The following is a 9,023-nucleotide window of genomic DNA, read 5'->3' as shown; positions in this document are numbered from 1 at the left end:
CCTCCACTTTGTGATCGAAGCAATTCTGGAACAGCCATTTCTTGGTTTAGGCCGGACTTGTACAGATTGATCTCTCGAATTTAAAGTACTCCCTTGCAACACATTGTTTAGGGTTTAGATTTGTTTCTCACCCACATCACACGAAATTACCGAAACCAGCAGAAACTGTTTTCACCCTCAAATACTCTCATGAAACAAGGTTACATATTACCTCTTTTAAACTATTCGCCAGAATTTTCAATGTTCATTTGCAAACCTTTGAGAGAAGTCAAATTGGGCTATAATCTCTGATCATTTCGACTTAGTTATCTTTTGGAACTTTTCCTCATGAAAAAAGTAATAAAAATACTCTTAAAACATTTCAAATAATGTCGATCTTTCTGAATCCCCAAAAGAAATTATAAAAAAAATAGTGAAAATTTGCCAACTCCTAGTACTTTTTATGGCCTAAGTTCCTTAATTGATCATCAAATTTCTTTCTCCTTGAAAGGTTTATCAAGCTATGCATTATATCCATCAGAATTTTTTGTTGAACCAACTTGTTAGAGCATTACTCGGTCGAACTCGCAAGTTTTGCTATCTTAAGCTTTTTATAAATGTTAGATGTACAAAACTATATCTTGATTTCTGGTCTACTAAAGTCAATTTTTGGACTAGGATTAGAGTATGGTAGTTGAGTACCAGGCATCACTAAATAAACCTCGAAGATTGAAGACTGGAGAACAAACGAAGACATTTGCGAACTTCATCAACAAAGAGGTATGTGAAGATTGACTTATCCTATTTACTCACTTCATTTACCGTTTTATCTTACGAGACTATGTCGTATGAATTTAGTAGATTTAATATCGCAAAGAAGAAATTTTGAGTTCAAGCTTATCTTGGTTAAACTCTTGAAATATGATTGAAGCAATAAATATTCATATATCCTTAGCAATCTTAGTTAAAAACAATTTATTACTCAAGAATTATTTTTGTTTTAAGTTGATCATTTCAAATTGATGAAGCAACAATACATACTGTCTATGGATATTAGGAAAGTTTCAAATCAATTATGGGAGCTATGAAAAAATTGGCACAAGGTACACACTTTTTTTTGTTACTAAAAGTCAGATGAATTCCAAAAACTGTAGAGGTTTGCAAACCCGGGTTGCGTACCCTTTATTGCTGATTTCGGGAACTGGATAGGTTCACAAACCCGATTTACAAACCACTTTGTACTGACTTAATGAACTTCCAAGGTTTGCAAACCCCTTCGGTCTGTCGGTCACAAACTGTCAAGGTTTGCAAACCCTTCGGGTCTGTCGCTCACGAACTACCAAGGTTTGCAAACCGACGTAGTTTAGTATTAGCAAAAGTTCACGAACTATTCTACATGTAAGTTCGACTTTGCTAAAACTATTATAGACACTTCTAAGACAACTTTATTCACTAAATCACTTTGTGTTTGTGGATTATTGATTAGTCTCGAGTCTTAAAGTACATCGTTATGTGCTTGTAAGTTCATAGGACAGTTAGCCTATATGAACCATCATTATGCCCAATTCTAGAACCTAGGACCATAATGCATATTCTTCTATATGATTTTAAGACATACTTCTCACATGCTTAATAAGAATTTCATCTAAACTGAGAAAATGTTCGCTTGAATTCCAAGCAACCCTGGATTGAATTCAAATCTAACTAGAGCCTTGAAATTCTATGAATAGAGAGACTCTTGCAATAGGATTTCTCAACCCTGGCACTCTTGTGTTCTAGTTACTAAGCTAGAGTCTTCCTCTATAACCTAGGTTCTTCATATAATTGTATTCTAGGTTACGGCTTTAAAGACTTCACTTAGGGATTCGTGAAGCCCGGTCAGACTATCTTTTACCAGATAGTTTGTATATCCAGATCCTGTTTTTATTGATCTTTGAGGTTTTCGTAATCTCAGATTATGAACGAGATAGATAGAAATCACAAAGTTCTCTTCGACTTTGTGGTTCCTCGAGATAGATATTGAAGTTCTTCTTTGATTTATTTGAATTATTCTTGAGAGGTGGTAAGTAATCCATATATTTTCAGCAAACTAAGTGACCTTCATTGACCATTTGACCTATTGTAAAAGAAACAAGACTCTATGTTTTGGCACAAACCATGGGTTTAGGCGTTTAGCTATACAAGCGTCTCCCCCGGGGTTCCCATTCCATCGAATACACTAAAAGTCTAAAACATCTCTCCTCTCTCTCTTTAGAGTTGGGCGTTAAAAAATGCCCCAAATCGGGAGCTTCAAACTATTCCTCCCAACCAAATACTCTTCTCATTCTCTCTTCCGCCTTAATTCCTTTCCTCCCTTTTCTCTATTTTCTAAGCCTAAAACCAAAACCCTTTCTAAACCCTTTTCTCCTCTAACCACCACTACCACTGTCTTCTCTTATTCTCCAGGAAAACAGCAAAGAAACACTCCTCCTTTGAGGATTAGAGATAACAGTACTCTCAGAGAAGTTAAAAAGAGAGAGTTAGGGAAAGAGAAAGAACCAATGAAGGAGGCTAATGAAGCTGCTGGGTTCAATAAAAGAAGAGCTGAAGGAAGAGATAAAAATGATAAACCCAAAACCCTTCAGTTGAAAAATCGGAAACTGAACCCTGTCAACACTTGCTGCTATGTTCAGGTATTTTGAGAAATCACCTCTTTATGTGTTTGTGAAAATGCCTAAGAGAAAGAATTTTCAATTTTCAATCTTAAGAGTGTTGTGTTGCTATACTTATGGGATACATTGCTGACTATACGGTTTGAGAGGTGAATTTGTGAAGACCAAGTCATGTTTTATGTCTAGTCAAACTCTACTGATCAGTAAACTGTATCTTTTTATGTTGTGTAAGACAGAAAATTGAATGTAATTGATAGTTTAGTACCAAATTGCGAAGTTCGTGTACTTAAGTAGAATAAATTGTAATTGAGTAATTCGATATAATCTGGATGGCTATAGCGCTACCTCTTGTAGCTACACGAGTCAATGAACTGTGTGTTAAAATAAGGTAGGAAGACTTTAATCTTGTTGAACCCCACAAAATTTTGAATTAGGTCCTACGCCCTTTGGCTTCATGATTTCGGAGTGGCAGCTCAATCTGCTGATGTTCTGTATTCAAATTTAGTCGGACTGACTACAGTTTGCAGTTACTCTGTTGGAACTGTAGGTTATTAGCATCTTATATGTGACAGATCAAAGTGATCTTCATTAGTAGTAATAATGATAGAGGTGAGTAATAGGTAAACTCATTGACTGAACATTGAAATATAAAATGTCTGTGCTTTTCCTCAGGCTAATTAGAATTCAGTTAAGTTCAATGTTGCAACTATCTGAACTCGGCATAGTTGTTTCGCTTTTTTGTTTGTGATATTGTTCACCAAACTACACATTAAACATATAACTTGTTTTTCATAGAAAAGCATGGCGAAGACGTTCTCTAAGTTATTGATTTTGGGTTATGTGTGCTCAGTTTTTAGATTTGGATTGTCGACTTTAATTGTTGAACTTTGTTTTACAGGTATTGGGAACTGGATTAGATACGCAAGATACTTCACCATCAGTTTTGCTGTTCTTTGATAGGCAGAGGTTTATTTTTAATGCTGGAGAGGTAAGTTTATGGAATTTCTTGCAGGACTAATTTTGCTCGATGCAAGGATCTCTCTCTCTCTCTCTCTCTCTCTCTCTCTCTCTCTCTCTGTTGATTTTGTGAACTGAAGCTAGTTATTTCTTTATTAGCAATAAATAGATGCGAGTTGGACGTCGTTCTTGGTTTCAGTAGTTTAAGTGGCACTTTTGTGTTTGATTTGTTTTTGGTTTTGTAACGAAATAGACTATAAGGCCACTGGATAAAGTAGCAAGCAAGTTTTGGAGGTATATTAAACACAATTGCATAGAAGTTTCACATCATGTTGTTGTTTCTTTTACTGGAATTTATAGAAGTTGAGAATTCAAGAGATTGAAAAGAGTAGAAAAATTAAATTACTTTCACTAGAACCCAGAAAAACCATAAATTTGAACGTGCTCTGCTTGTTACAGGGGTTGCAAAGGTTCTGCACAGAGCACAAGATTAAGTTATCCAAGGTATGATGTACCTCAAGATTTTATACGTTCTAAATTTGGCGGAATGTTAATTGTTTCTTGAGCGGGCGAAACACTTAGCTATAATTTTCTCTGTGCCTCTCCAGATTGATCACATATTCCTTTCTCGTGTCTGCTCAGAAACTGCTGGTGGACTACCAGGTAAGTGGCTTGTTGAACTCATTTTTTTATTTTTTTTAGATTTTATGTTTTCGTGGGGGTTGTTATAATGTATTGGATTTATATACCGATCAAAGCAAAGTTTTCAGTTAAATATATAAGCAACTTATCATATTCTTGGTTTGTTTGTCATGTGCTCACAGGTCTTTTGTTGACTTTGGCTGGGATGGGAGATGAAGGGATGTCAGTAAGTAACAGATCAATTCAATGTGCTTAAGGAGGAGAATATGTAGGATATCAGCTTACTATTCTTTTCTCAAAACAACTGAAAGTTAGATTCATCACATCACATGTGTAGCTTGTTTTGTTTTTCAGGTTAACGTATGTGGTCCCTCTGATCTCCAATATTTAGTTGATGCTATGAGATCTTTCATTCCAAAGGCGGCAGTGGTTCATACTCGTAGCTTTGGACCTTCTTTGATTTCTGATGGAGCTTCAATCTCCGAGAGTGAAACATTTGCAGAACCTATAGTTTTAATTGATGATGAGGTTGTGAAGATATCTGCTATCCTTTTAAGACCAAGTTGTTGCTCATCATCAAATTCACAAGATTCAGACACGGAAAACGTGGCAGTGCTAAAGCCCGGCGATATTTCTGTTATATATGTCTGTGAATTACCTGAGATCAACGGAAAGTTTGATCCAGAGAAAGCTAAGGCCCTTGGACTGAAACCTGGACCTAAACTTCGTGATCTGCAACTTGGAAAATCAGTCATGTCAGACTTTCAAGATATCACAGTGGGTTAAACTAAAACCGTAAACGTCTTTCTTTGGTTTTTAATTATATTATTATAGCTAGGAGTATACATTAGTTTATATGAAAATATGGTGCTAAGTTTATTGTTTGTTCAGGTTCATCCAAGTGATGTGATGGGTCCCACAATTCCCGGCCCTATTGTGCTCCTTGTGGATTGCCCTACCCTCTCTCATTTGCGGGACTTGATATCTCTACAATCTCTGAATAGTTACTATGACGGTGTTAAGATTGTGAGTTGTGTTATTCACCTGAGTCCATCATCTGTCACAATGACTGCTGAGTATGATACTTGGATGAGAAGATTCGACGGAGCCCAACATATCATGGCTGGACATCAAAAGTAAGATCTTTTCATTCTTGAGTAATATATGATAAAGTTCAGGTGGTTTGCGTTGATCTTGTGGTTGAATCTTTCTTTTTCTTTTGCAGAAAGAATATGGAGATTCCAATTCTAAAATCAAGTGCAAGAATGGCAGCTCGACTTAATTATCTTTGTCCCAACTTCTTTCCTTCACGGGGATTTTGGGATCATCAGCATCTTATCAATGGTAACCCAGATATCATAGCATCAAGTGTGGTACGTTAATTATGATCTCCTCCTTTTGAAAAGGAAGAATGACTTCTTTTTTCTTCTTTCCGTCTTCCTTCTTTTTTTCTACTTCTGTCATTTTGTAGGTGGATTTCCTAATCTTAGTATTTTATAGTTACTTTTAAGTTTGAATGTTAGCAATTCATTTCTTGTTCCAGGTTTCTGTTCCAAATCCATCTGAAAGTGTTGCTGCTGAAAATCTTCTTAAGGTATCTGTTGTGCAACTATTAATAAGATTATGATGTATGTGGCAGCACCTGTGCTGGAATGGTCCTTCGCCAGGATTACCTCAATTCCTTAATGTCTTTGTAATGTGCATTCCAGTTCCACTTGCGTCCTTACTCACATTTTGGGTTGGATAAATCTTCGATACCGGAGTTGTTGACTTCTGCAAAGGCAATTGATGAGCTTCTCTTAGAAATCCCTGAGATAGTAGATGCTGTAAGTGAAGTTAGTCATCTATGGAATAAGATTGGAGATGCTAAAGAGTTGATACTTTCGCCGGAGCAAAATATTATTATGATGGAAGAACCATGGATGGACGAGAATGCTTCTGTTCTTGATAAAAACTTAGGAAAGCAAGGTTCAGATGCAGCTCTAAAGGAGATTCCACGTAGCGTCAACACGGATGACCTTAATCACGACTCTAGTCTTCCTAGTTGTTTGGAGAACATGACAAGAGAAGAGATGGAGATTGTTCTTCTAGGAACAGGTTCATCCCAGCCATCAAAATATCGCAATGTTACTTCCATCTTCATTAATCTTTTCTCTAAAGGAGGTTTGCTCCTAGATTGTGGCGAGGGAACTCTAGGACAATTGAAAAGAAGGTAATGATCTTATTTGACTAAGTTTCTCCTAAATTGTACTGTTTTATTTTATTTTATTTTATTTTATATGGATATGATTGGCAATATATTTTTCAATGTTTTGGATAAGATATTGTGTTTATACATGTAGAGGATGATCTAAAGGCTAGTTTCTGGTGGTTACTTATCGTACTTCATAATTGTTTATTTCAAACCAACATTTTGATACGGGTAGGAGTTCTAATGCAGTGATTCCTTATGTGCCTTCAGCAAATAAATTTTGTTCTCTTCTTGGATGAGTCTTTATCTTTGTCCTTCCTATTTTATATATGAATATTCATTATGATATGATTATGAACAGGTTTGGTGTAACGGGTGCTGATGATGCTGTGAAAGGTTTAAAATTTATCTGGATTTCACATATTCATGCAGATCATCACACCGGTCTTGCAAGAATTCTTGCCCTCAGATGCCAATTGTTAAAAGGTACAGTTCATGAACCAATAATTGTTGTTGGACCAAGGCAACTGAAGAGATTTTTGGATGCATACCAAAGGCTCGAGGATCTAAACATGCAGTTCCTCGACTGTGGTCATACAACGGATGCTAAATGGGAGGGTTTTGAAAGTCAATCTTTTCTGAGAAGTGCAAAGGAAGAGGTAAATAAGGATGATGGGGTGAAAGAAATAGCTCAAAATTTGGAGACGAGTTTATTTGTTAAAGGAAGCCGCATGGAGAGTTACTGGAAGAGACCAGGAAATCCTGGTGAAACAACTGGGGTTTTTGAAATTCAACAAAAGTTGAAAAAGGTTCTAGGTGAAGCAGGTCTGGGAGCTCTGATCAGTGTTCCTGTCGTGCACTGTCCTCAGTCATTTGGCGTTGTTCTAGAGGCTGCATCTAGACTTAATAATGAAGGTAAAACTATACCCGGTTGGAAACTTGTTTACTCTGGTGACACCAGACCTTGTCAAGAACTGAAAGACGCGTGTCAAGGAGCTACTGTTCTTATACACGAGGTGAGATATATACTTATTATGTTGACGATCTGTTTTCCATTTATTGAGGTTTTAGACTTTTTAAGTGCGTTGGAATTAGGATTAACAAAGAACATTATATTTCCATCTTTATGTGATCTAGGGATATGTGAAATAACATGCTACAATTGATCCCTTTGCAGGCAACGTTTGAGGACACTATGGTGGACGAAGCTATAGCAAGGAATCACAGTACAACAATGGAAGCCATTGAAGTTGGAGAAGGTGCATATCGGATCATCCTCACACATTTTAGTCAAAGGTATCCGAAGATTCCAGTTTTTGACGAGACACATATGCATAAAACATGTATTGGTTTTGATATGATGAGTGTTAACTTAGCAGATTTGCCAGTGCTTCCGAAGGTTCTTCCACACCTCAAACTCCTATTTAAAAATGAAATGATTGTTGAAGAATCTGATGATACTGTAGACTCTGAAACCTGATAATGTTTTTTTACCTTTGTTTCATTTACTTGTTCAGAAAACAATAACGCCATAACCCCATTGAGATTCTTTAATCTATCGATATCAATTTTTGTACTCTTTTATCTTTTCTACTTCTTTAATCATTTTGCTTAGAGTGAAAAATCAGAGAAGTACATGGTTCCTTTCTGTTTTGCTTGAGCATAAACACAATCTTCAGTGTGGTTTACGCAGCTCCTTATCTTGAGGTACATACCGAGCAAACTAGTAGGACCGGTGAATCACTAAGGACTTGGCTTATGGCTAATTCAGCATAATGTTTGTATAACCAGGCCAAAGTGTGGGTTCCTTATGACCAAAACAGGCCCAGTTTATTTTTGTTTTTTGTTACAGAGAGAGTAAAAACTGTTATTGACCAGTTAACGTGACGGATCCATTGACATGGTTATTTTCTTATTTTCGCACTATCAATTTTTTCAGACCAAACGATAATGAGTTCAGTTGATTTGTTGTTAATGTTATGTCATATAGTATTTAGGAGCAAATGTACTACTACCATCAAAGGTGTTAATTTTTTTTTTGCTGACTCAACATCTGACTCAGCAAATCATTGTATATTATTATTATATCTGATTTGGAATTATTTGAATCGGATACAATTTTCTGTCTGATTCATGGATACTTGAATTCACAAGTTTTCTACATGTTTTTCACTCCCTTTAGAAAAAGCAGCCAAAACAAACGGATTATTTTGAAAATTGAGGTAATAACGATTTGTGAGTTAGAATACCTGGCGAGACTGAGGTATACCCATATTAATTGGGGTATACCTAATGAGACAAAAGCTAGGTCATTTTGAAGTAAAAGATTCCACCCCTTAACCTTATATTTTCTAAATAGCTAATATGTTCTTGTTTAATTAACACTAAAAATTCTGATTAGGTTAATTAATTGAGTTTAGATTAAAATTTTGAAATTATGAATTCAGTAGATTAAACCTTTAGCCCGTCTTATGAGTTCGATTTCAATCAAAAAATTTGATTTTGAAAATGTGAAAGGTCGGCAAGGTCGACGTTTAAATAAGGTGCCGGCTATGCTCCGCCGGCATGGTAGACGTTTTAATAAGATGCCGACCAATTACAGC

At 36.1% G+C, this 9,023-nt stretch overlaps 1 protein-coding gene across 1 annotated transcript; it reads left to right on the top strand.

Annotated features, from left to right (window-relative positions):
* The first annotated feature begins 2,211 nt into the window (after positions 1-2,211).
* LOC113348208 (tRNase Z TRZ3, mitochondrial-like) lies at positions 2,212-7,996 on the top strand. The gene is made up of 12 exons (XM_026591914.1): positions 2,212-2,651; positions 3,529-3,618; positions 4,047-4,091; positions 4,196-4,250; positions 4,412-4,455; positions 4,584-5,006; positions 5,121-5,365; positions 5,455-5,602; positions 5,773-5,823; positions 5,939-6,441; positions 6,782-7,436; positions 7,598-7,996. Exons 1-12 carry the CDS (start codon positions 2,250-2,252, stop codon positions 7,898-7,900), a joined length of 2,964 nt encoding a protein of 987 aa, XP_026447699.1. The 5' UTR covers positions 2,212-2,249; the 3' UTR covers positions 7,901-7,996.
* Positions 7,997-9,023: the final 1,027 nt, after the last annotated feature.

This window comes from Papaver somniferum, chromosome 2 (assembly GCF_003573695.1).
Source record: "Papaver somniferum cultivar HN1 chromosome 2, ASM357369v1, whole genome shotgun sequence".
In the NCBI taxonomy this organism is placed as follows: Eukaryota; Viridiplantae; Streptophyta; class Magnoliopsida; order Ranunculales; family Papaveraceae; genus Papaver; species Papaver somniferum.
Note: the sequence above shows the minus strand (reverse complement) of the source record. Positions and strands in the feature narration are given on the sequence as shown.